This window comes from Gadus morhua, chromosome 1 (assembly GCF_902167405.1).
Source record: "Gadus morhua chromosome 1, gadMor3.0, whole genome shotgun sequence".
NCBI classification, from domain to species: domain Eukaryota; kingdom Metazoa; phylum Chordata; class Actinopteri; order Gadiformes; family Gadidae; genus Gadus; species Gadus morhua.
Genome location: NC_044048.1, coordinates 25,329,344 through 25,357,150, shown reverse-complemented (window position 1 = coordinate 25,357,150; position 27,807 = coordinate 25,329,344). Strand labels below are relative to the sequence as shown.

The following is a 27,807-nucleotide window of genomic DNA, read 5'->3' as shown; positions in this document are numbered from 1 at the left end:
GATACCAGCGTCATGGGGTGGTGATAGGACGCCTTACAAACAGTGTTGCAGAGCTCCGTGAGCCACACTGAATAATACTGAAAACATTGCTTTCTGTTGACGATTGTCTGCAGGCTTGGGTATCTGAGTTCGCTCCCCAAAGTCTTCATGCAGGCAACCACGACAAAGGTAGACAACCTTTGAGCAAGATGGCCAAGTTAGTGATGAAAGCCCAGGTTATCCTATTGCTACTTAATGACATGCATCATTCTGTATTCACTTGTCTTTGGATACAGGCAGCGAATCAGTGGGGTGTCTCTGATGTCATCACTTCTCAAACAGCAGGGACACAGAGACACACATAAATCACCTTCATCTCTTTCTCTCCCTCCCCATCTCCCTCTCCCTCTCTCTCTCTCTCTCTCTCTCTCTCAGAGGCCTCGTTTGTCACACACTGGGACGGAGCCAGGTCGGCGTTAGTGAGCCATCGCCACGGCAATAATAATAATATGCTCCCGGATGCCTCGATCCACCCCCAGCCCCCCCACCCCCCGTGGAGAAGGAGGAGCAGGAGGAGGAGGAGAGGGGCAGATGGGAGCAGTGTGATGTATGTATTATGCATGGGTGGAAAGTGTACGCTCAGGATGGACCAGCTGAGCTCCCAGTCAGAGAGGGACAGCTGACCCCCCCCCCACCTCCCACCACCATACACAACCCAGCACTCAGAGGCCCGGGACTGGCCGCGGGGTCGCACTGTGACCCCGGGCAGCGCTCCAGCTCCTCCATCAACTATTAGAGCGGGAGGGAAGTCAGTCCATTGTGTTGCAATATTAATTAATTTGGTCACTTCTGGCTTGGAGATGACTTTGGTCAGCCCCCCCCCCCCCCCCCCCCCCCCAGACGCTACACAGTACACACAGATGGAAGGAAGGGGACTGACGGTCATTCACTGTCATCAGACACTGATAGTGCGGCCCGCTCGTCTTCAACACAATGCTAATTCCTCAAAGTAATTAATGTTTTCACTGCAGAGGGGCAACGGCCCCGGAATAATGATGAAGGAGCAGAACGACGGCCAGGCCAGGGGAACTCGTGTGGCCCCGCCTGAGAAATTAGGTCCTTCCATCGCCAGAGTGCATCATGGACGGAGGAAGGATCGGCCCATTTACCGGAGTCCTTCGAAATATGAGCACGAAAGCAGGCGTCGCTAATGCCTTTTGGGCCAACAGGAGTCTGGGGAACACTTCCACTTCCTCCGGCTGCACGCTCCGTGTCTGTCTGTCTGTCTGTCTGTCGCTCCACTCTGGTAATTAAGCCAAGATGGGGGAGGCGAGATGAGGAGAGAGACAGACCCACTTCATCAGCTCCTCCTCGCAAAGTCACCCGTTCCCCGTCGCCCTTCAACCCCGAGTCTCCGCCCCCCCCCCTCCCCCCCTCCCCTGCTCATCTCCCTCCCGCCCTTATCCCCTCCCCTTCCTCCTCCCTCGGTCGGCCCTGGGGAGATGAGTGACACCTTGGCTAATGTAGTCGCAGTCGAGATAGGGGGGCATCGGGGTGCGGTGGGCCGGGGCGGGAGGGGCGCTGGGGGTGGGGGGACGGATGTATGGGGGGATGCCAGATGGGCCTTCGGAGGAGTTGGAGTAGCTACAGTGGAACCGAGCTCCTCAACCGTGGACACGCTTTTACGGTCGGGTGTTAAATCGCTCTGCAGCGCGGTGCGTTTCATTGATCCATTTTGATGAATTTTTCGCGGTTGATATAATTAGCAGCAATGCTAATTTTATTCTGGTATCAAAGCAGTGGTGCACAAACATGAGTCATCTTCAAATGGTGGAAATGACTTGACTTCAAGGGCCTTTTTTTATCATAAGATGTGCTCTGAGGGCACTACGTCCTCACTGGAGGGCTGCGACATTTCGGCTTATTAAAAATATACAATTAAACACTTACAGAACTCACTCAATCATGTTATCCAGAGATCAGGTTCAGAAAAGTACAACTGCTACAACTACTACTATTTCTACTTCTACGACCATGCCAGCCAAGTACTGGACAACACACAAAATAAGGAGTTGTAGACACACTGAGGAGGAGTAGAAGTAGTAGTAGTATATATTCTGGTGCTGTAAACAAACAGAACCCGTGAAATATTTAGATGGCAAATCCATGACCCTCGCAATGAATCTCCTCTGGCGTTGTCTGCCAAATTAAAATACAATACATCCATCAGAGCCAGCGTTATTGACAACCCCGCTCCAACGTGTCAGATCCTCTCTCCAAAGATATTAATGGAGGCTCAATCAATATGCCAGCTCCACGGGGCAGGAAAGTACACAAGTCCCAAGCTGTCGCCAAAACAAACAGTAACAAGTAAGCTGCGCTCTGAAGAGTCCGCTGCGTTCCTGAGGGTGGATTGGTTGGGGGGGGGGGCAAGCCTGTCACTACGGCAACCCAGATTATACAGATCGGAGGAAAATGGTTGAAGAAAGGGAGATAAAGTGAAGAGGGTTAAAAAGAGGGAAAAAAAGAAAGACAACCGTGCGCTTGCGGCGTTAGAAACTACGGCCTCGCTGCAGTCAATGCACGTCTCTTCTTCTGTGGATTTCCGCACCTTCCCCCCCTCAAATTCGAGCGTTAAACATGCTTTCATCCCCGGGAAACCGTTCTCCGCCATAGACGTATATAAAGCAGAAATAGAGGGGAGGAAGAAGAAGAAAGACGGAGCTAAACGTTAGCGCTGCGTCCCGGAGTGGTTTGCGTGACCCGTCGCTGCGTCGGAAGGTCTCGCTGTTCCCGCCTAGCAGAAGATAAAAGTTTTTCCGCATAATAGGAAAAGGGAAATTAAAGAAAATATAAAGAGGGCCGCTAAGGGGTTTATCTGACGAGTCTACAGAAGGTTTTAACGTTTCGTTAATGAGTGTTCACCTCAACCCTCACCTCGTCTTTTATTAATACAAAAAACCTCCAGAATCCAAAGTCCCTCCAATTCAAATGGTATTTGAATAAGGTGGGACATTGGCATCTAATAAAATCATTAAATTATTTTTAATGATTAATTCAATGAATATATATATTATGATTTAAATGTGCACCAGAAGGTTGCAAAGTGCCTCCGTTCATTGCATGGTTAGAGCCGTTGGCGAGTGCCGTTGGCAGTGGCACTGTTGATGTCAGTTATTATATTTAGCACCATTTCGCTACTTTCTAACACAACTTCCAGTCATAACGATGCAGGTCATTAAGGAGTCGGTAGGGCTGTTACGAGTCTAGTCTAGGATGCCTAAAGGCAGGTATCTGACATCGGGGATCAAAGCCCCGGTCTTTCGGCTTGGAGAAGACCAGCCTCCAGCCACTACACCTGTCATGTTACTTTTCAACTACCAACACTGTGAGCTTCTGCTAGGGAGCATGATGGTGAGGTTTCAGCCATGCTAATTCCTCCTCACCAGGTCCAGAGTTTATATTCATCTTTTAGGCCCACCAGGATTTCACAATAGCACGCAATTAGCCATAACGTGAGCCTGCATATTGGTCAAATTCCCTGCAACATTTCACTTCCTTTCTAAACAGGCAGGCATGTCTATCTATCAACATCCCCTATTTATTTAAACAAAATAAATAATATATATTTTTAGGTTGCTTCTGCTCCACAATTTAATGGAAATTTATCAGAAAACAGCACGGCATCGCAATTTCACCGAGACTTTTGAGAAGAGCTGCCGAAAAATCAGGGAACTGATTGCAACAAAACAATCAAACAATCACAAGAAAAATCTAAATCCTGAAGGGACTGAAAGCCAAGCGGATCTTATGTGGAACACGGTGTCAAATGAAAAGTTAATGTGGCACCATGTTCAATAGGAGATCTGCTGATTTGCAGAACAACATTAATCAGGCTGTCAGCTTCCTTTTGGCTTGTTGATACCCATCTGGCTTCTGCTGCTGCCACTTATAACTCCTATTTGATTTGTTGACTGTTTTGGGTGTTTTGGGTGTAATTGCTTTATCGTAGAGTGTTGGGCAAGATTTTATCACAATGAATGTTTATGTGGGTGCTAGAAGTACTTCTTCTTGGATAATCTATCCCATCTCCCTTGGTAAAATAAGAAGGTAGCAATGTTTGTTTGCGTTTATTTTTTAATCAAATATAATGTCTCCCTGTGCTTTACTGCTTGATTATTTCTGCTGTATTATTCCGGCTCTTGTTTTACTTAATTTTGTTGTTTATTTATTGATTATTTTCTGTTCTGTTTTTTCTGTAGATTTTACCTTGGATTTCTATCGGCGGTAAAGTGTCTTGTTTTGAATGGTGCTGTGTGATTGGTGGTGTGACACACTATCTTCATAATTATTGTCATGTATTGCTAATTATTACTAAAAGTAATCCCTGAAAGGGGTATCTCAACTGGCCGCTTTTTCCCTCACCCCTGTCGGAACTCTCCACACAAACATGTAAACAATGAATGTGAGTTGAGGAAAGGTCATTCAAACTCAATTACACCTTGAAGATGAAACCAGAAATGTAATGCACCGGTTTCCATGGTAACCCCTCCTTGGAGGATACTAGACCTGTGGTTTTGATTGCGGAGAGGACCACAGATAGGACAGCATAAACTGTCAGCCCTCCATCGGAAATGAATACTTTGTATTTTTGGTTGCTCTTCTTTTGTCTAACAAATTAATAAAAGACAGAAAAACACATGGAGTGAAATAAATAAAAAACGTGTTATTCTTTTAAATGAAGATGTGTTTGTTTTGTGTCTGCGGGGGATCTTATGAGCCTCCTCTTGGGTCTCATGTGCAGCTCGTGTGTTTGACCTATCATATTCACACACCTATATCAGCTCATGCCGTACATTCTTTTGTACTGTCAAGGTCAGGAAAACGTACGTTGTTAAAGAGCAATGACAAGATGGGGAAAACGGAGTGTGATTCAAAAAATCTAGACAATGCTCAAAGTTTTCTGAAAGAATGAAATGTTCATCTATTTCTATTAAAGCTTGATTTATCCTTGGTGCCGTAGAGCATTGGGAGGGTCTATTGGGGGGCACCCAGAAAACGTTGTACCATAAAGGTGTTTGTCGATATTATTCAGCAATAAAAGCTATGTTTCTATTCAGGCTTATTTATGCAGTTTTGCGTGGGCCCGAGAGACTGAGGGTCAGGCGCCACTAGGCCCTGGTTTTGAACAGTTTGACAAAGGATGGGCTATTCAACACAGGGTGAATCAGCCTTTACTTTCAGTGTCTGGGCTCAGAGCAGGCTGTCACTCCATGGATCTCCCTCATCTAGTCCAAGGGCAAAGGGAGATATATTAAGAGAAAAAGAGAGAGCGGGGGGTGAGTAGGAGGGAGAGGGAGAAAGAGAGATTGAGACACATTCTCTCTTTCACCCTCTGGGGAGGGAGAGGAGAGAGAGAGAGAGAGAGAGAGAGAGAGAGAGAGAGAGAGAGAGAGAGAGAGAGAGAGAGAGAGAGAGAGAGAGAGAGAGACAAGACAGACACACACAAGCACAGAAAGAGAGAACAGAAAGATAGAGTTCGGGAGAGAGAGAGGCCAACATGGAGAGACAGCAGCGTGAGAGAGAACACGTTGCCTTGTGCCAGTAACACCATGTCCCTGTTGCCTTGTCTCTTTTCAGACGAGCTCAGCATCGAATGTGTTGTGCTCCTTCCTCAGATGATTACCCACCCCACGCCACTCTAGCCGTGGGCAAACATCTGTTCCCAAACCATCCTCTCAAACCCAAAGCTCCGTACAATACAATCCCTGGTGTTCATGTTTGAGGACATGCCAGTTATCGTTGAATTAGATGAGATTGGGATTTTTGTTGGGTAAACGACTAAAAGATAAGACATGCTCAAAGATAAAACGGACAACACATGCTTGAGAAGCACGTGTTGCTACACCTGTGAGTCTGTTGTGCAGCACTAGGCTAATTCTAGATTGTAGAGTCCATAGTGTGGCCTAGCTCAGCACTAACCCAACGACAGATTGGGTCTACATTCTGTTGTTTGGCCTAATGCAGCGAAAGGCTAACTAACAGCCATAGAGTCCGTTATATAGCCTAGTTCAGAATCAGAATCAGAATCAGAAATACTTTATTGATCCCCATGGGGAAATTGTTGAAAGTGAATAGTTAGTTAGTTCAGCACTAACCTAACTTCCTCACTATAGTCTGTTGTGTAGACTTGTGCAGCGCTGTGCCAACTGCAGACTATAGAGTCCGTTGTGTGGCCCATTCAGAGAGCGGAGACAGGCGTTCACGGAGGATGTGTAACCTTGTTGTTCCACTTCCATTACGGACAGTCAATGTTTCCGTTCATTCAGAGGGAGCGTCTAGCCTTAAATTGGCAATCTCTTTCTTCATCAGAGTTTGGTTGTTGCAAAGTAAAGCACATAATGGATTTACTACACGTAAATAGCTCGCCCGGATTCAGCGTAAAACCAGTTTAGTCGGAAGTGTGTTTATCGTAGAGTTTGCTTCTTCACGTTTTAAATCGTGAAAACAAAGTATTGGGTTTGTCTGTTGGCAGTTATCGCCAACATCGGCTGATTATGTGTGCGAATGATTGAAGTTTTCCTATCAGACAGCATTTGGCTATGGTCATTTATGGCTGTTTTCTTGCAGCAGAAGCAATGTTGTGTTTAAATATGATGTGTGGCAGATAGAAGATTACTTTATCGGATAAGATAACTTTTGTACGCATTATCCATATAGTCAAGTCGATGTTGCACACCCATCTTTTTCTCTGCCAATGTAGAATATAATACTTACAAACCGGCCTGGTCATTCAAACAGGCCTTATTTAATATAATGTTTTCTTTGTCCTTGAGATTACACTTTTATCAAAAGTCACTTGAATTTAATTCAGATACAAGTGATTAAGGGGCAGGTAGCCGTTTGGACATCTGGGATCGAACCCAGTAGATTTTGGCCGGGAGAGGAACATCCTAGCCCCCCCCCAGATATAGTGTAGGAGCTCTATCCAGGGATACCACCCCCCCCCTCCCCTTCAGAAGCTCAGCCTGTTCTGCACCCATAATCGCTCTGGACGGGTTAACATGCAGAGGGGGTTAACGTGGCAGGGTGGAGTCCTTACCTGGGCGTCCACCAGGAGGCGCCTCATCAGGGTCATGGACTTCTGCAGCGTGTCTTTCTCCGTGGGGAGGAAGGCTGGCTCCTCCTGCTCCAGGGCCTTGGGTCCACTCACCATGAAGCTGGCGATCTGGTCGTTCAGGCTGTTGAGGGACTGCACGGCTGGTAGGGAGGGGGGGAGAAAGAAAGAGGGGACTTTAAGGTGAGCATAAGTGACAAACCAGGAGTTACAGACGTGAGAGCAGTTTACCAGGTAGCTTAGGATCAGACCGTTTGGAATCAGGCACTTTAGAAATCAGACAGTTTGGAATCGGGCAGTTTAGAATCAGACTGTTTGATATCAGGCAGTTTGGAATCAGACAGTGTCCGACGGTTAAGTCACTATTTTCAGTGACATCACAAGTGGGCGTGTTCATCCAGATATATGAAGGATAGATGAGCGACGTTTGCTGCAGTCCACTGGGTAGGCTGATAAGACTATCCAGCGTACGTCTAGGTGGACACGCCCACTTCTGATGTCACTATGAAAATCATTCCTTCCCTGCGCCAAACGGCTTGCACCTGCTAATCACACCCACACCTGGTGGCATGATACGAGCCCTTTAAGATTGGATATTTAGTCTTGGGAACTAACAGCAAGCCACTGATGAGCCAAAGCGAATACAACAGATGTTTCGTTTTCAATTTTTTATTCCAATATTCCAATAATTGTTTTGCTTCAAAGAACCATAGCATGTAAGAAGTTATTTTCTGTTTGTTATAGGCTGTGGTGTCAGAGGCTCTATGCCTCTCTGTTCAGGAACATTCCATGTCTGTTCGAATTTTTTTTTATGGAGGGTTGAGAGAGAGAGAGAGAGAGATCCTGTGTTTGTTTTCCTGCACTCGTCCCTGTTTCCCTGGAAAAGCTCTTCATGAAGGGTTTCCTCCAACATAATCAACACGCACACATAAACACACACACATATACAAACTCACTTTCAAAAAATACTTAAACACACACACTTCCTCAACCCACTTCCATTTACCATTAATCGGCCCTTGTTCCTTCTAAAGGGCACCGCAACTATTCCAGAAGCCGCCCATGTGTGTGTGCGTGTGTGTGTGTGCGTGTGCATGCGTGCATGTGATCGTTCATGTGTGTGTGTGTGTGTGTGTATGAGTTTGTAGAGGTTTTGCTGGTCTAAGTGCCAGTGTATCTCAGTGCAGGTACGGCACTCAGCAGTACTATTGTTTCTGGTTCATGTTATTCAGAATGGGAACAGCTTGAGCTCCCGTTGTTGTTGTTCTCCACTCCAGTGGCGGCGGTTCCTTTCAGGTCAACACAATAATAATTTGTGTTGATGCTAAACCCTTTCCCAGCGTGTTATGTACTGCCATATATCTGCCAAAAACTAGGCTATTCGACCGGATCAATCTCGGCTAAAAGTACCAAGATCCAGAAGTTTCACCTTCTTCTGACAAATGTACCTATTGTAAGTGGCTTTGGATAAAAGGGTCTGCTTAATGCCCTAAATGTAAATAATAATGTAAAAATAATGTATACTCACCACCACTGGTGGTGGTGATTTAGGTCCCCCCCCTTCACTGTAAGCGTCTTTGGGTCATTGAAAAAGTGCTATATAAATACAATTAATAATTATTATTATTATTAAAAAGCAGTGTAGTTTATGTCCAGGGAAATGACGTTTTTTAAGGTCAACGATATAAACCCCCCATGTTCCATTTTTACCAGTAAAATAAAAAAGGAATAAAGAATCAATGATGAAGTCTTACTTCATTAAAAAGAGGCGAGAACTTCGTCAAAGGTGACACTTTTAACTTTGAAGCAAACAGGCTGTCTTTAACCACCTGACGATACGCACTGGTGGTGGTGAGAGATGACGGAGGCTGGGAAGCAGTCTCACCTCCAGGTGAGAGTCTAGCAGATGCACCACCTCAAAAATAGATCTTTAAATAGGCACCGGAGACGTTTCTTGTCGGAGCACACATCTTCCTCATATCTTGGCTGAGAAACTCATCTGACCTCAGAAAATAACAGTAAACAAGCAGTCATTTCCTCTTTTCTCCCACAAAATTATGGGTGCATTGGGAAGGGGGTGGTCATCTTCAGTTTGTTAATCAAAATGGTTTTATTGAGGTCTAAAGCAGTTCGGTGGAAAGAAACTGTGTTGAGGGCTTTAGGTTTGAGAGATAACCGCAGCACTTTGGGTTTGTCGCCCTCTGCTGAGTAAATATTGAAATTACAGGCAAGTGGAGCTGACTTCAAACGATGGCCTGCATTGCATTCTGCTGTCATTACGAATTACTGTTGAATTACCTGAAAAGCTGTTTGTGGCCTCCCATTTTAAATGATTGAATTGTAGTGTTTATGTTTACGCATCTTTCATTCATCAGCCATATTACAATGACGTAATGCACATCCGTAATATATAAATAAATAATTTGGGTAGTTTTATACAGTCTAAAAAACGTAAATAAAAATGAGATCAGAATGTGTTGTTGCAAAAAAACTCAGTGCTAGAAATTATTCATGAAAGAAAGCCACAACAACAAAACCTGTTATCATTTCAATGTGCCTGTCCCAGAAACCCATTTGATGTCAAACACGCCAGTCCAGAAGCGATCTGGAACGACCACAAATAGAGATGTGACGATGATGATGATGATGATGATGATGATCATGATGATGATGATGATGATGATGATGATGATGATGATGATGACGCTACGCCCTAGCTGACGGACTCAAAGGGACTTCTGGAGCGGAGAGCAAGGGGTATTTTCACCTCAAGTGAATATTTCAAAGCTTCAGACACTGAACGGCGCCACACTGAAGACGTGAATCAATTTGCCAATGGTCAACAGTTAACCTAGAAGTCTCCAGCGGGTTTATAAGGGAAATAGCCTATAGGAAAGCAGCAGGCAGCCATTAAGTAATGTATGCAAAAGCTAACTCTGCATGAGGCAGGTCAGAGGGTTGTGTAACATCATTACTAGGGACACAAGCTTCGGCCGTGGCTACGATAGATCTGTTTTGAGTGTGTGTTATGGGGCTCATCGACTTGACCAAGGGTGTCTTTTAATCGATACCAGAAATTATTTTCTGAGGGTATCTCATCCCATCCTTCAAGGGAAATATTGATCCCTCAGACATGGATTTTCCTATAGCCAAGGTTTGCAGGGTGCTTTTTTGGAACCGAAGTAGGCACCATTTAAACCAAACATGAAATAGGTGGAGACCCGTCTCCACGAGAATTGATGAGAAATGATGCATATTCAAGTGTATTTTCGATTGCGTTTAGGAGCGCACTTGAAAGAGAAAGCATTGGTCTTTGAAACGGGAGACGGCGTGAAACAGACGATTTGAGATGTGCGAGTGAGAAAGAGGGGGGGGAGGGGGGTAAGAGAAGGAAGAGGACATGGAGGGAGTGGGGTAAGAGAAAAATAATGTTTTATGAAATGCAACCACAGAGCTCCACGGAAATGCTACACAGCAGAGATGCAAATGAGGTGAAATCATCGGTTCTGCTTTGCTGCGGCACGATTCCTTCCCATCACTTGTTCCTTATAAGCCCCCTGGACGCGCACCCCCCACACACATATAAACACACACGCAAACACAAACACAGACACGCACACGTGTGTTGCTGTACACGCAAATACTCCCTTCCCCTCCAACCCGACCACATGATTCCCCCCCTCACCACCAGCATTCTCTCAGGCGGAAAGCCGCTCTGAAATAAGATTAGCTCTTTCAATCAAGTAGTCAAAGAGAGAGTGCGCGGCAAACCAAGCCACATAAATAAATGCATGAACAAGTGGATGAGACTGGGTTGGTACACAACACATGAACATTAACTGGGTATTCGTAACGAATCAATCAACCGCACGAAACAACACGCTCGGTGCACCACAGCGTCCAATGAAGACCTGAAAAAAGACTGAAAATCCATAAGGTGGCTTTACACGTTATATATACCCAAACAACTTGTCCTCAGGCTACCAGTACCAGACCATGATGTCAGACCACCCACCCCCATCCACCTCCATCCCCCTATATATGGAGACTCACGCGGGTTTGTGGACTAACAGCTTAATGGACTATGGATTGTGGTTCGTGCGGCTTCTGTGTTACACTGGTAGATTATTAACTGGCGGAATGGATTTTGTGTTCGTTTTAATCCATGCTTTTTATAATTGCACTTTTACAGTTAATTGCCAACTTTCGTATGAATTCAGGGGGCTATTCCCCCCAGGGCCAAATGAAGATCTATTCCATTGTTATCGGAGGAAAAAATCCCAATATTTTTGAGCAACACACCCATAGCTGTAAGCGTTTGCACTGGATTGCACTAGAGCTGCCCAATCACTAACGGAGGCTGTCTGGTCCCAAATAGTTGCCAGAACTGAACAAATTAAATCCCAGACCTTCATACGCCTTTGCTGTTGTTTTGAAAGCCTGTACAATCAAGGAGTCTGCTGTACCCTGAAATAAGGTCACAATGCATTATACAACAAATGGCAAATATTCTATTCTTTGTGTCATAAAAGTAAAAACGTAATAAGCTTTGAATGACATTATAATGAAATTCAGTTTGTTCTTCCAGCCACCATTATCCACTGTGTCCTTCAAAGTGTGAATGGAAGAGAGTTTTCATACTTTTAGACCAGCTTTCAGTTCACTGGTTTGGAATACGCCTTTGATCGTGCAGGAGATAAGCAAAAGAAAAAGGAATTGAAAGATGAAAGTTACATTTTTCCACTTGAACTTTTTTTTTACTAAACATCCATTTTTAGTGAACGGGTGCACTGTGTGATGGTTTTGGGTTAAGGCAAATTGTTATTTCAGGACTTGACACCACCATTTGAAACTTGCATCTATCCAACTATAGCAATTTACCAGCCTTTTTCTGATCTGTCGTTTTTATTGTTTTGCTTGCGTCCTAATGTATATTTGAAGTGGTTTTGAAGTTATTTCAACTCATGCACATCATATCTCAAGGACCATGAACTTTTCCGCTGTTCGCAAATTTCTTCTCCCTTGTTGGCCAAACCAAGTAACCCGAGTGCTGGATTTTTATTACCACTTGGATTTTTAACATCAAGGATTAAGAAACCAAATGAGAAGAAACTCGGATCCAGAGGAGGTGTTTGGAATCGATTAAGGAGACGTGGGAGCCGGCACCCCTTACCACTTATCGAATGCAAGATCGCTCAACAATAAATTAGATGAGGTAACACTTTGCATCAAATATGAGGAGGACTTCAGATGCAGTAACCTCATTTCTTTTACTGTAACATGGCTGAAGCGGGACTGTTATTTCAGCCTTGATGGATATACCATAATCAGATCAGACAGAGACGAGGCTATGTCGGAGGTGGCCTCTGTATTCTGGTTGACAATAAATGGGCGACGCAATTCACTGTTTCGGAACAGATTTGAGAGACTATGAGATCTTAGTGGTTTCATTCAGACCATTTTAACAACGCGTTCTCCCGATCAGCTGACCCACCCGTATTCATTTTAGGGGACTTTAACACACTCTCCCTGTCAGCTTATCTTCCAGCACTACAACAATATATAGATTGCCCAACCCGCGCATCTAACATCCTGGACAACTGTTATGGCAACATAGAGCACGCTTACAAGGCTAGGTGCCTCCCCCCTATCTGGATATCAGATCGCAACGTCATACACATGTGGCCAAAGTACAGACGGCTTGTGAAGCGCGAAAGGCGCATCATGAAAACAGTGAAAGAATGGAATGGGGAGACATTGGATAAGCTAAAATACTGTTTTGAAAACAAAAGTTGGTACTCGTTTCATGCGGAAACCTCCATGAGCTTACAGACTGTATGACCTCATACATACAGTTCTGTGAGGTATCTGCAATTGAAACAAAAAGAGTCTTAATATTTCCCAATAATAAGCCCTAAAAAACATGCCTTAATTAGAAAAATAGGGCTTTAAGGGGTGACACTGAGATGGTCAGAGATTAGAGGAAAGAGCTTAAGACGAAGATGCAGAAAGGATTTTAAAAATAAAGTGGAGGAACAATTCTGCACAAGCAACCCTAAGCAAACGTGGGAAGGGCTCAATAAAATGACGGGCAGAGACCCCAAAAAACAAGTGGATACAAATATGGACCTCCCCTTCCTGAACAAACTTTCTAACTTTATGGAAGGTTTGACTCTTCTGATAGCAAGGACAAATGCATTGCCGTCCACACCGACATACCGCAAACCACCACAATTAATCTCTCAGAGGAGTATGTTAAACAATTCCTCTCAAAAATCAACCCACATAAAGCGCCTGGACATGATGTCCTCCGTGGAAAGGTACTGAAGACATGCACCACTGAATTTGCACCAGCATCAGTTCTTACTCATTTATTTCACCGAGCACCTGTACTGTGCCGGATATGTCGAAGTTATCGATTATCAAGCCACTACGAAAGAAACCTTGATCCGAAGAATTGAATGACTTCCGCCCGGTTGCCATGACCCCTATTTCAGCCAAATGTATGGAGATGGTTGTAACCAAACACCTCATTGCATTCCTGAACCCACATCTGGATCCTCATAAAATATATTCTATTCTATACTACTCCTTAAGAGGTTCCTTTATCTAAGGAGCAGGTAGGGGTTTGACAGTGAATACAGAGACAGGTCTTTAAGGAGCAGGTAGGGGTTAGACAGTGAACACCCTCAGTGGTTTGACCCCGAGCTAAAAGGGTGTGGGTTCAAAGCCCAATGTCATCAGTGTGCCTATAGGCATCCTCGAAGACATCCAAACTCATACTTGCACCGTAAAGACATGTAGGCTCTCAGGCTGTAAGTCTCTTTGGATAGAAGAATGTGCTAAAAGTCAAATAGGGCAACGGGATAGAAAGAGGCAGGCAGACAGACGTTAACGAGTGGACAACTTCAAATAACATATTATGAAGCGGAACATAAAGCGCAAGAGGAAAAGAGCTGGAGTGGGTTACTCAACATCACTAACGGTCTGCAGGCCCCGGCCATTAACGGATGGTGCATCAAAGCATTCAGCGTATGCATTCAGTAGGAAAAAGCTCTCCATTCAACTGTTTAATGCGCTAATGCGTTCCTTTGCCTTTCATAGACGTCACTGGGTGCACATTAAACAGACAGTGAGCGCAATTAAGCTTTTGCTTTTGAAGCATCTGGCTAATGGGACACATTGTGTTTGTTCACAGCCAAGCAAATGTTTGGGACCATCACCACAAACTTTAGACCGGCATTACGACGACGGGATTGGGAAATACGATATATTTAACGAGGGTAACGTTATGTCAGCAATAGGTACTTGAAAATGAGCATTCCTGCACCCGGGGACGCACACCAAGTCTGGAGACATGGGAACACCGTGACGCCATGACAACGGGCTGCTCGGAGGCCCTCACAGTGTGACAGGATCATTTTAAAAGTGGAACGTCGCTGAAGGTTGAGGTTGAACTTTGACCTCAAATTCCTATGAGGAAGTAGAGGCTACAAGCTGCTCAGGAAATGACCACGGAGGGAGCGATCGCAAAGAGGAAACGGACAGTAGATTCATGCTGAATACTTAATATTTACCAATTTGTCCCAGAAGCACGTATCTAAACTATTTTCTCTAATGGTTCCCAAGAGCTCCATTTGTTTGGAGACGTTGACCTCAGCCTTCATGACACATTATTCCTATCAGGGACTTCAGTGGAAACACAATGAACATTAAACTGCAGTATGGACCCGAGTTTAGACCACTCATAATATATCTGTACAACATTGCCCCCTGGTGACAATAACAACCACTGCTCCCACAATTACTGCAGCGACGCTCCAAATTCCAAAAGCATAAATAAAACATTTTCGTTGCAGAGAAACATAAATGCATGTTTCATGCGGCTGAAACCCAGATTATATCGAGTTATGAACCTTTACTTTATGTTTGCATTTTGTTAGTACATTTATCCCATCAAATCACAGATGATGGACTGAATGATGAAAATATAAATGAATTCCCTATGTTGATTATTCAGACATTCAGAGTTATGCACAGCTGTCATATATTGCATGTACATTTATTTTTAATGCACTTTTTAACACAGGTGTCGTGCCGTTTTGACACCCTACACCTGTGTAGCTGTGTTTGTGCATTCCTGCATGCGTTGTGTTTGTGTGGGTGTGTGTTTGGGTGTGCGTGCGTATATGAGAGCCATATGTGGAATGGTTTCAAGTTGGGCCGTGGGAGGATTTTTGTCCTCCCGTTTGAAAAGAGCTTGTTTGAAAACAATGATGGATGGACTGATCACACACAAAACCAGGCCGATGGATTGCAAAAGTGTACCAGAATACATAGCACGCACACACACACACACACTCATGGCAAGATGTCACTTCCCTACATATGCTGTCATATGATGATGTCAAATGAGGATGCTACACACCCACACACACATGCAGAACAAAAACATATCAATAGAAACCGACAGGTGTGAAAAGTGTGCTACTTGTCCCCTGACACACCACATAGCAGCAAACGCAGTATGTGTGTGTGTGTGTGTGCGTGTGGTGTGTGCACACACGCACGCACGCACGCACGCACGCACGCCAAACTCAGATTAAGTCTGAGCTTGGGAGGAGCAAGGGAGCGAGAAAAGTGTGTGTGTGAGTGAGCTTGTCTTGCAATCAGTTTTTTATGTGATGTGTATGTTTTCAGCGGAGCTATTCAAATAGACTGAAGCTGCCAGCTCCCCCCCCATCCCCCCCTACCCAAACGCATACAGGAAGTACTTCCCCCTGGTGAAAGTAACGGGAATAGTCTCCCCTATCGCCCAAATCACCCTCAGCAGCTGTCCTGCCTGGGGTTTATTCATACCTCCTTCTTTGAACAAAAGTCTACTATGAAAACTCAGTACAAACATTATTATATGTATATCGATTCAATGTGTCTGTACTTGTATCGTTTGTGCTTTTTCTGTATGCGTCATTTGTTTGGGATTGTCCGCCTTCAGATCAGCACAAAAGGTGCCTCGCCTCAATGAGACTTCCTGAATAAATTAAGGTTAAATAAGTAAAACACAATGCTACTTTTGAACCGATGTTGAGACAGTGGTGGTGCGGCACCTTCGCTACCTTGTGTGGATGAATGTTATTCATGCAAGTACCAACATCTGCAGATGTTACCAACATCAGGCCGTGTGTGATGCATGGTGTGTGTACTGTGTTATGCAGGTCGGGTGGTTCAGTGTACACAAAACTTTACTGCACAGAATTGAAACTGCATGATGGTATGGTCAATGTTGGACCCAGGAAGTTGTTACTAGAGGCTCTGCTTGAATAGACATATTCATTTAGTTGCCAAATTCTATCAAAACAAAGCAGACATTGAAGTTGTCTAGTCATTTATTTTCTCATTTTGGACCAAAAGTGACCACAGCCAAAAAGGGACGGATTTACCTCAAGATAAACAGTGATGTACTGTCATCTCAGTCCAATAACTTGAGCTATGCCAACAGTGTATGAACCATTAACAGAAGTACACAGAAATACAAGCTCCCCTCCTTTACAAGCCAGTCCTGTCTAATCTAATTTATTCCGAATCACTGATGCGTAAAAATGGAATAGTATTATTTCATTTTCATTTCATTTCTTTGCTCGAATCACGTATTTCCCTCCTAACTCCCATTATGAACTTATGAATCTGTATTCACTCTTATTATGAATCAAAATAGACATATCCTGTTGTTCCACTGACTGAAATTGCAAATGTTATGTTCAAGCCACCGGTGGGGAGGGGGGTGAACTTGATGTTCAAAGTCTTCACAGCTTGAGTCGGTGGGGGAAGGTGTTGGCAATAAAAATAACAATGCCGCTTCAACTCCGGGATTATAAAAAGTTGCAGAGTGGACACGAATGGGACTTGGAAACCCTGTCTCCTTTCCCTGGGCAGAGCTGGCCACAGAGCTGCAGGGCTGTACGTGGTCCCAATGCCAACCAGAGAGGTCTGTCGACAGCACTCTCTCTCTCTCTCTCTCTGTCTGAGGACAGCTCTCTGAGGATGTGATGTGTCATCAGTACATCTCAAGGCTTAGTTATGGTTGCACGTCACCGCAACTCAAGGGGGTTTACGGACCCATTACGTCCTTGCGGACCCTCCATGCGTCCACCGCAAGGGCCTGACGTGCGCCTCCAAAAAAATTGTAGCCCTGCGTCAAGGGCTGTGATTGGTCCACTAACGTAAACCCGACGCAGAACCAAAACAGTTCATGACCGCGCCAAGCAAATGCATGGTCAGTCAAAGGGATAGTGTGTGATGGTTTGACTCCTCGTCTAAAAAGCTACTGGATTCGTGCCCCCCACCCCTTAACCACTACACTACACCAGCCTAGTTATTCTCACACCATACTCTGCATTGCACAAAACTCTTCAAAAGAAACCAATAAAAGCATCAAGGTTAAGGAGATGGTTGTGAACACCTCTGATCACGATAATCAGCCCCTTGAATTGAACAAGGACACCTGTGATCAATGGATGGACGAGCTCGAACGCTGTGCTGAGAGTCTCATCCACCGGTCATCGGGGCAGATCTTCAAGCGTTTCATCATACTCCCGAGTTCTCCTTTTAGTATGGAGAGGACTCAAACGTCTGCACGCGTCTCTGGCACATCCTCCCTGATCTCAGCCATCATCACACGGATTATCTCTCCAGGAATGCCTTGCCCCCGGGGCCCCGAAAGGGCTGGTCGGCCAATTAGAGAAGGGAATATGCAGGCTTGTACAGTACCCATGGATGGGTGCTAGGCTTGTATCAGAGAACACACTGCAGCATGTGTACATATGTATGAATATACATATGGAATCATGCATATTGAAACACAGTAAAGACAATGATGTATCGACAATTTTCTTTAGTTTTTCAATCCAAAATAACAATCTCGTAAACGCACTTCATAAATAATTGCAGAGGCACCACTGTCTGTGAGACACCAGCCGACAGTGCGCTGAGTGTCAGACAGCCCTCTGTGCTGTGCTGTTCGCTCCCTCTTCACACACAACATCCATATTGTAATTATGCAAATACACTTAGAAACATGATCTTTGTGTACCGACATCTCTCTGCCCCACGTGTGTACACACCTCAGCGGCACCTAGAAGGGTTCTTTGTCCATAAGGAAGAGGAAACAGGCAGAGAAACTCGGGGAAAGGAGAAGGCGGCAAAAAACAGAAAGAGGGTTTTGATGGCAGGCAGGGTGAGGAAAGGGATTAGAGGAAGAAAGGGCAGGGGTTCTCACCATCACATAGACAAGAAACACGTGAGGCGAGTGTGAAACACGGCGAGGCAGGGAGAGAGACATTAGGGAGAGCAAGATAAGAACGAGCGAGAGAGAAAAACAACAAGAGATTGTTAGTGTGAATGAAAGAGAGTAAGAGAGAGACAGCGATAGCGATAGCGAGAGACAGCGATAGCGAGAGAGAGAGAGAGACTTGTCACCTTCATCGTGACTGAAAGAAGTTTATCTGTCAACTACTCACAATAACACCATTCTTATTTGTCAACCCACAGCCTTGTGCATTGTTGACGTCCCTCACACACCGAGGATTGGGGTTTTCGATCACAGCTGTAAACAAACCTACTTTTAAATACATTGCATCGTTGTAGCTTCAATGGTAAATCAATGGACTGCTACTTTTGGCGTCTATTGATTAACTTTTTGAAACCACTTCACATTGTTGCTATAAACTATCTATTGTCTATTTCTGGGTCATAATAATTGAATGCATTCAGGCAGCTAGACCACATAGCAGACCTCCTTTTAAAACAATAAAATAATTTCAAATAATTAAACCGGCACAATGTTCACACAATGGTCACACTGCTTTCAGTACTACGCTTCTCGTATTACATAAATTCAAACAAGCAGTTTCGGTAATTGCATTTACCATTCTGTTGTTTGGTCATTGAACTTCATGAACAACAAGCTTCTATTAACTTGGCTGCCTGTAACCCTGCTGCGCAGTCAATCCTCTGCCCCTGCCAAAGCGAAAGCAAGAGATCAAAACAGAGAGAGAGAGAGAGAGAGAGAGAGAGAGGGATCGAGAGAGAGACATAGACACCCAGGGGGGGTTAACCTCCATCTGCATACATTCTCTGTGATGACAGCCAGATTCTGTCTAGCACCTACATGAACCCTGATAACAGACAGCAGCCCCCCGGGTTGGAGAGGGAGGGGTCCGTCTCAGGGAGAATATGTGGACGGTAATGCTGTCATCTCTCAGCATTACCAGCCTGTTACCTGGTCTGGTGTAGAAGGCAAACCCAAACAGCTCCAGCTGTCTGACATGTACCTGGCACCTGAAGGCTCCATGGGAGGCTAGGGAAGAAGCTCTCTGCCTCAGACTGTCAGTACCAAAGACAGGAAGGGTGAGGGCCAGAAAAGGAAAATTAACATTGTAAAAATTGTAAGGGTAATTACCTTAATGAACTGAAATTTCACTTATTCATTTTAGTAATTTAGTGGACTAGTAAGCAAGCGTGAGTATTACGCTTTAGGTGTATCAGCACAGGGAATTTGAACAACTTTAGGATATATAATTAACTATTATTAATAGTTAATTAATTGAAAAATATATATAAAAAAATAATAATTTTATATTAAAGAAGATGAATATTGATGAGCCATCTTGTGACACGCATCTATGTTGGCAAATCAAATTCACATGCCTTTCAGTGCACCGAAGAAATCCCATGAGGCATCATTATATCTAGTGAACAAAGCTGAAGTTAACTGTAATGATTGAAGAAGGCATGTAGGCTATAGATAGATCCTGAGCCAGATTGCTGCGCCATTGTGTTGAAACCCATCATTTAGATAAGATGCATTTTGTATTTTCTTAGTTTTAATATATTTGTGTATAATTAGTTTGATTGAAAGTTAGTGCGGGGTCGATTAAAATCGAATCACTGAATCCTTGTTCATTTGCAATCCACTTTTTTGTTTTGTGTGTCATTAAACAAATTCTGAAGGAAGGCTATTCCGATATTGACATTGGCAAATTGGTTATTTGCAGCTGGTAACATCTGGCAAACTCAGTATAACAGATGATTGTTGAAACCTTACATACAGCTTTACTGGTATAAAGATGACGCATCTTCAAAGGCCTTACAATTGCTGCATGAATAGACTGAAGAAAGGACAACGGACGAAAAAAAAAATTACAACAGAACAAGGCGGACGGACGGATGGCTTGCACCATTTCTTTAAAAATGCTCCAGCCTACACGACAGCAGACAACTTTTGAGTAACCGTATCCAGAAATACAGCACCAGATCAAGGTATGTCAGTCAATCACAACAAGGCATATCCGCGTGTCATGATTGGCCGAAGCGCCTCAGATCCCGGTGTGGGATCTGTGGATCCGGTGACTCAAAATTTGGCTTCCTAAAGTACCAACATGAGAGACCATCTAGCCCCTGCCTTTCAAATGCACGGCTGGGCCAAAATAAAATAACCTATAAGCCGCATCGAATCAATGCCTCGCTGGCAGGTGAAAAATAATGTGTTACATCATGTTCCCGCCCGGCACTCGCGTTCAATCAACCAGCGTGACCGCCCCGTGTGGACGCAGCTTCCCCTCTTCTACCTGATTAGCAAAACAAAGCTTATCTTCTACAGCAAGAAGAAGAAGAGGGGGAAAGTCCCGAAGCGCCAGTAAAAAGGTGCATGAGAGAGAGCGCAGCGAGCCGTCGACACGTGAGCTGATTGGACGCGGAGGGAGGAGGGCGTGTGGGAGGATGAATCACATCAAAGCACTGCCGAATGGGGCTTCAGCGATCCAACACCTGCAGTGGTCATCCTCCGCTTCAATTTCCACACGGCGGAGACGCCAACGTTTCGGCGGCAGGGGTTTAAAGACAGGATTTGATGGAGGTATTAGAGGTACGGCGGGGGAGGGGAAAGTGGGGAAGAAAACATTATGAGTTCTGACTGCAACTTTGCAGGCTTTTCTAAAATCTGGGCCACCGCTGATTCCTGTTCGTTAAAAGAAACACGGTGGTTTTTGACATTGTTGTGAATCAGAGTGTGCCTTGTTCGACTATCCACCAAAGACCAATTAAAATCAACAGAGATCCACCAGAGGGTACAAAAGTGTGCAGTCAAAACGTCAAACCATATGCGTTTCTATTTTCATCTCAGAGCGCTTCAATTTGGACACCGTCACGGTTTGATGCGTTTTTTTGTTTGTTTTTTGCTGAAATGGGTCCAGTTGTTGTCAGAAGACTTCAGACGCCACTCCACAGAGAGCCCTGATCACAGACGAAATCACTGCAGTGGTTTTGGGGAACAAGTACCACAGAGGATTAACTACCTGGCAAGACAAGACAACACACAAGCTGATCCGGGCAGGGGGATATTTGGAGCTGTCAAGTGATTAGTTTTAAGTCCCACGATGGGGTTTGTTAATATTCGACTCCTGGGGAGAAATGTGCAGCGTTGACACATAATGGATTTTCTTTCCCGCTCAGAGTGTACTGCTCGGGGACTTTCAAAAGCCAGTGATGGGTGACAGCCAATGATAACGGGCAGAACCTGTATAATTACTGTTCGTATAGTTGGAGCCAGCGCTACACTGGATTAATCCTGCGGCAACCGTGTAACGCTACATAAGATTGGTGCTAAAAATAGAAAAAAAAATGTTTTTCATTCACACCACTTTTCCAGCTCAACCACCGCACATCTCACCCTGTCTCACTCTCCTCCACCTCACTCTACCCGTTTCCCTCTCGCTCTTCCCCTCCCTTTACCCGTCTCTCCCTCTCCTCCTCCTCTTCTCTCTGCCGCTCTCTCTCCATCTTCACCTCTCTCCATCTTTCGCTCTCCCACTCTCTTGCTCGCTCACTTTCGCGCACATCCAAAACTAGCAGACAAGCCGCAACAGCTTCAAAGAGCATAGATAACCGGGGGGGCTCGGGTAGAGGGAGGGAGGGAGGGAGGGAGGGAGGGAGGGAGGGAGGGAGGGAGGGAGGAAGGAAGGCGAACGTGTGACTGTAATTCTTGGCACCAAATGGGACGGCAATGTCATTTGCACCCGTAGCAGAGAGTGGCACCAAGCTGACTTTACATGTAAAACTGCCAAGAAGCCTGTGCAATTTGTTCAGAGGAAGTAACTACCCACCGAAGCCTCTGGGGTTTTTCTTTGATTGTTCGGCGCTAGGCTGAACCACACCGTATTTGATATGTAATGCGTAAACATATAGACGGACGCGCACACACAGAAGGCCCATACGGGTAGCTGGATGAAGGGTGAGGCCTGGTGTTTTCCTCCCAGGGTCCACAGCAGCATCGAGGCATCATTATCATCATCCTCATCATATTTTCCCACTTGGCGCAGTAGTAGCCTTAATAATAATAATAATAATAAATGAAATTTATATAGCGCTTAATAAAATAGCGCCTTGGGGCGCTCCTGCTAGAACCTGTGGTCCAGCAGTCGCAGGAACTGTGTTCCCTTCATCATCCTTCTCCTGGCCTGCTGAACATTGATTTCCAGCAGCCTCTCTATCCGATGGCAAATATTTCTTGGCGTCCTCAGGTCAAATGACCCGTTTCTGAGGCCCTCCTCCTCCACACTGGCTGGCGCTGCCTTACTCTTGCATCACGGTGGAACCAATGTTCCCTCTGAGGGCTGCGCATGGCGAAAGGCGCACACATACCGCACTGAGACACCATTGTACATAATGCAATAGTGTGAAATATTAACGCAGCAGAGCTCAAATGACATCTGCGGATCATGGCTAGCTCCAGAGGGTGGGAAGTCGATGGAAGAAAGAGGATAAAGTGGCGAAAAGTCACTGATGTGTGCATTAAAAATACAGATAACAAAAGAGCAGAATGTAGGCAGGCGTCTGTGGATTCAGATTCTTGAAACCGTTGACCTCAAGCCTGGCTTACCGTGAAACTAAATCGAAAAGATTTTTCAGTGATAGAAAATATTTGTCAAAATATATTTTCGATTTTCTTTAGACATCATCTAATCTTATATTTTGGTCTGCATTCCAGAAAGCTACCAACTGTTGTTGTGCTGGTACCATGAACAAATATTTGTGTACCAATATATGTTGGAGAACTGGTATGAGAAGGAGTAATACAACTAAGTTGAAGATGAAGAACAAGGTTAGCTTAAAAAGTCATGACATCTCAAAGGAGAACCTGCTCAGTGTTAAATAGAACCCGATCAAAAACTGGATTTTAGGTGTCAATGCCCATCTTAGGGAAATAATATCAATATATCGGCCGATATTCAAAATATAGATATATGTATGGGGAGGAGCAGTGGCGATTTCTCTAAGACTGCAAGGGAAGCTTGGCTTCCCCTAAAAGTTCTAAAATTAAATGTTCAAATATAACTGTTGTGTTAACATTTCACCGACAAAAAATGCGTCCGAACACGTCCATCTCGAAGTCGAGTTTTTTCAGAATCAGCTGCTTATCGCAGATCGACTGACTCGATTTCCTTCGCCTACATTCCCGCAGCGTCACAGTGCATTTGCCTGTTGAAGCTCAGCGTCCATCAACTTCAATGGCGCTGAATGGAGGAGTGGGTTGGCCTGGACGCTGGGCTTCTGCGTGATGATTAGAGGGTCTGCGAAAGACTGAGTTGCCATTTGGTTGACAGCGATTTTGAAACATAAAATGTCGCCGGAGCTCTATTTAGTCCTCAGTCCCATCGCGGATTTTGCAAGCGATTTGAAAGACAACTGCAACCTATTTCTTGATAGTTGCTTGGCGAAATGGACAATTTTCATCGTACATTTCATACACTTATACACTCAATTCCTTGTTTCAGTGTAACAGAATTCCCACATTTTCTTGTTCGAGTGATATATCGTTTTGGTAGTTGGCCTATCACTTTAATTCAGGGAGCCTGAGGTCTGAACTTCAAGTCCTGTATTCAGATCAGGACTTGCAGGGTGACAGGAGAAAGCTGTGTGATTTATTGGTGTTCCTTAAAGACATGGAGTTGGACAGTGCATTGCCTCAGCTTTACAAACGGTTCTCATTAGTGGCAACAATTGGAGTTACATCTGCAGGTGTAGAAAGGAGCTTCTCCTGTGGAGGAGGAATCTAAATAAAAGTGGAGGAATCTATAAAGAAGTCAATTTAATTAATAAAAAGTCTCCATTTCTAAAGTTGTAATATCGGTAAACATACACATCGATATTTCTGTCATAGGCCAATATCGGCCGATAAAATTGGCCAACCAATAAATCGGTCAGACTCTACTGTTTAATGTCTTCCTAGGTCCTCGGGGGGGGGGGGGGGGGGGGGGGGGGGGGGCAACTCCATCATCTAGATCTTAATTTACCTGCGATGAGTCATGACTTTTCTTATCCCACATCTCATTGGTTCCCGGGGGTCATGACTCATGACCCCCGGGAACCAATGAGATGTGGGATAAGAAAAGGAGAAGGGCCAACCTGGCCATTCAGATTGAGACTATGTACACAACGGAAGACCAGAGTAAACGATGTAAGCCTTCCACCTCACGGAGCAGAGTTCAAATAGGATTTTGAGGAGGATGACACCGACGGCTGCAGATTGTGAATGTACCCTTTACACTTCCTCAGTGATTGAAAGGCACTGACGCACGGAAACTCAAGAAGCGCAAATACAGAAACCTTCCTCACATCAAGAATGATTTCAACCAGACATGGCCCCTCCATTCATGGAGGCAGGCATACTTCTGACGGATTCAAATTACAAGGATCTGACATCTGGGTAATGCAAATATAAACCTGCGATTTCCCTTTCGTACAGGTTCATTGGGGAATGAAATGATTCCAGTGAAATGTTAGTTCTGAACATTAACAACAATTTTGCGTCAGATGGCGATGTTGTCATGTTTCGACCACCCTTGCCGCTTCCCTGCTGTTTCAAAACATCCGAATTTTTCCCAGGAGATGAATAAACTACGACTTTTTTATCAGATCTCACATCCTTATCACAACATGTTCCAGGAACGCCTTCCCAGGATCCCATTACACCCATCAACACTTAACACATCTTTAATCCGTCACTCCGTCCCAAGTGTTCCCTCCCTGTTAACATGGCACCGTTGCTTTAATATGCATATCAATAAAACCTCCTCTACATCTGCATCTCAGCTATAGATCCACAGAGGTTTAACAGATTGCAAACATAAGGTTATTATGTTGGCAATCTGTTAAACCTCTATGGATCTGAAGCTGAAGATGGGGGTGTATTTTCCATTATAGTGGGATGAAATCCGCTCCCTGCTGTTATGACAAGTTGTTTAATTGTACCCCCGTTTCTCATCAGCATACCTGACCCTATAATGTGACGGTGAGATGCTGTGTGGCTAATCAAAGCGTTACTCACTGGCTTGCATGAGCTGTCCCTGGCGCCCAAACACCTGGGAGAAAGGGCTTCTGTTGCAGGTGAGCATCTCCTCCATGGCTGGGCGCTCCTCCACGAGACGAGTGACAGTGGTTCGGGGAGAGGGCACGACTTCCTCACTGTGGACCCAGGGAGCGAGTGCCGCGGGTCAGCCCTGAGAGCAGGGGGTTGGGCGTTGACCGACGCTCCCCTTCTCCTCTGATTTCCTCGCCGCTGATACAGCGATGGGTCCGTCCCTCGATGGCGACTTTGGCGTTTCGCACACGCAGCGGTGTGGGGGTCCTCCGCCTCAGATGTGTTGGGTTTGGGGGTCGAGCGTTGGAGTGGGCTGTGGGGGTCGGAATCCCCCCCTGCTGGCTGCAGATCAGTGCCCTGGTGGGGGGTCCCCCTGATGGATGGTGAGCCGCTGCTCTCGGGCTGCTGGGCTGGATCTGCGTAGTCTCGCCCCGATCCACTGGTTCATTAGTGCTGCTGAGAGCTGCTGGTTCAGCCAGAGCACAGAGAGCGTGAGAGAGGGAGGGACAGAGATAGAGAGAGGTACAGACCGACAGAGAGAGAGAGAGAGGGAGAGAGAGAGTGGGGCAGAGTGTGTGAGAGACAGAGAGCGGCAGAGAGTAAGAGCCAAGTAGAGAGCACTGCTTAAACAGCATGGAGAGAGATAAAGGGAGAGAGAGAGAGTTCTGCTTAAACAGCATGCGGAGAGAGAAGAGAAAGGCAGAGATTGAGAGACCCCCGCTTAAACAGCATGGAGAAAGAGAGAGAGAAAGAGAGAGAGCGAAAGATGGAGAGAGCACTGCTCAAACAGCATGGAGAGAGACTTAGTTAGAGATGGAGGGTGGGAGGGAGGGTCAGAGACAGGTGGGAAGCCGGAGAGAGGTGGGGATTGAGAGAGGGGGATGAGAAATGGAAAGAGAGCGAGAGGGAGTGAAAAGGAGGGACGGAGGGAGAAGCAGAGAGGGAGAGAGACAGAGAGGAGTGAGAAAGAGGGAGGGAGGGAGGGAGGGAGGGAGGGAGGGAGGGAGGGAGGGAGGGAGAGAGACAGGTGGTGAGTTGGAGAGAAGTGGGGATGGAGAGATGGGGTATGAGAAATCGAGAGAGAGAGAGAGAGAGAGAGAGAGAGAGAGAGAGAGAGAGAGAGAGAGAGAGAGAGAGAAAATAATGGATGGAGGGAGTAGCAGAGAGGGAGAGAGACAGAGAGGAGTGAGAAATGGAAGAAGAGACACATATGAGAGGGAGGGGGGAGAGAAAGTAACACGCTTGTGATGGGAGTGAGACTACAGAGCAGCAGACAATCGTTGTCTCTGCGTTTCCCTCTTTAGCCCAGCGCGTGCAGCAGCAAGCTACAACATCACCCCTGCAGCGTATGCTGAGTCTGCTGCTACGCCTTGCTGGCGCTTACAAACTCTCTCTCTGTCTTTCTCTCTCTCTCTCTCTCTTTCTCTAACACTCTCTAGCTCTCTCTCTCTCTCTCTCTCTCTCAGGCGCACACTTTTCCAAACACTATATTTTACAGATCCCTCTGTGTGGTTCCCTCACACTCCCTCTGAGTTTAATTGTCTCCTCGCTTCGATGCCGAGTGAAGCAGGAGAGAATGCGGGGAACTTATGTAAGATGAACGTTATGCACTATATTTTTATTATATTATGTTGTCTTCCTCTGTCCCCCACATACACACACACACACACACATAAAAACATGCGCACACACACACGCACACACACACACACACACACACACACACACACACACACACGCAAACGTTGTAGAGTTCTGACCATCAAACAAGCACTGGAAACCACACACAAACAAAGTATACAAAGGAATCTGACAAATCAAACAAGCACACACAAAGGACCCCCCCCACACACACACAGACACCCCCCCCCCCCTCCCTCTGTCTCTCTCATACACACACACTCATTATTTCTGTGCACTGTCATGAATACATAACAAAAAAGGCCTAGTTGGAAAAGAGGCCAGAGGAACATTAAAAATGGATCAGCATCCTTCATCAACGTGCCGCTCATTACTTCGTCGGCTCTTTGGCAACATGAGGTGCAGAGACAGGGAACATCTGTAATGTGGCTCTGAATCTCTTTTCTCTCGCACTCGACTTCACAGCGGTTCGCCTACAGATTTGTGAGATTGCGACTGCAAACTAAATATCAAAGGTTGTGTGTTGCATTTTCATCGGCAGAAGTCAACAACTTCATTATCACAGTTGTATGATCTCGACACTCAAGCAAAGATACTTATCCTATTCTTATGGTCAATTTTAGTTTCTCATTAGCCTGCTGGTTAATTAAATGTT

At 45.3% G+C, this 27,807-nt stretch overlaps 1 protein-coding gene across 1 annotated transcript; it reads right to left on the bottom strand.

The window, feature by feature from the left end:
• Positions 1-283: 283 nt before the first annotated feature.
• LOC115541556 (putative uncharacterized protein C1orf196) lies at positions 284-26,028 on the bottom strand. Its single transcript, XM_030353343.1, has 4 exons — positions 25,479-26,028; positions 7,082-7,239; positions 675-768; positions 284-309 (listed from the first exon to the last, which is right to left on the bottom strand). The coding sequence occupies exons 1-4, from the start codon at positions 25,552-25,554 to the stop codon at positions 284-286; spliced, it is 354 nt and encodes a 117-aa protein (XP_030209203.1). The 5' UTR covers positions 25,555-26,028.
• Positions 26,029-27,807: the final 1,779 nt, after the last annotated feature.

Bases quoted from the DNA above. Each gene is read 5' to 3' on its own strand.
- LOC115541556 (XM_030353343.1), bottom strand. From the start codon at position 25,554: ATGGAGGAGATGCTCACCTGCAACAGAAGCCCTTTCTCCCAGGTGTTT. The intron at 7,240-25,478 runs GTGAGTAACGCT...CCTCCCTACCAG, and splicing joins GGGACAGCTCATGCAAGCCA to CCGTGCAGTCCCTCAACAGC. The intron at 310-674 runs GTGGGGGGGGGG...CTGTTTGAGAAG, and splicing joins GTTGTGTATGGTGGTGGGAG to TGATGACATCAGAGACACCC.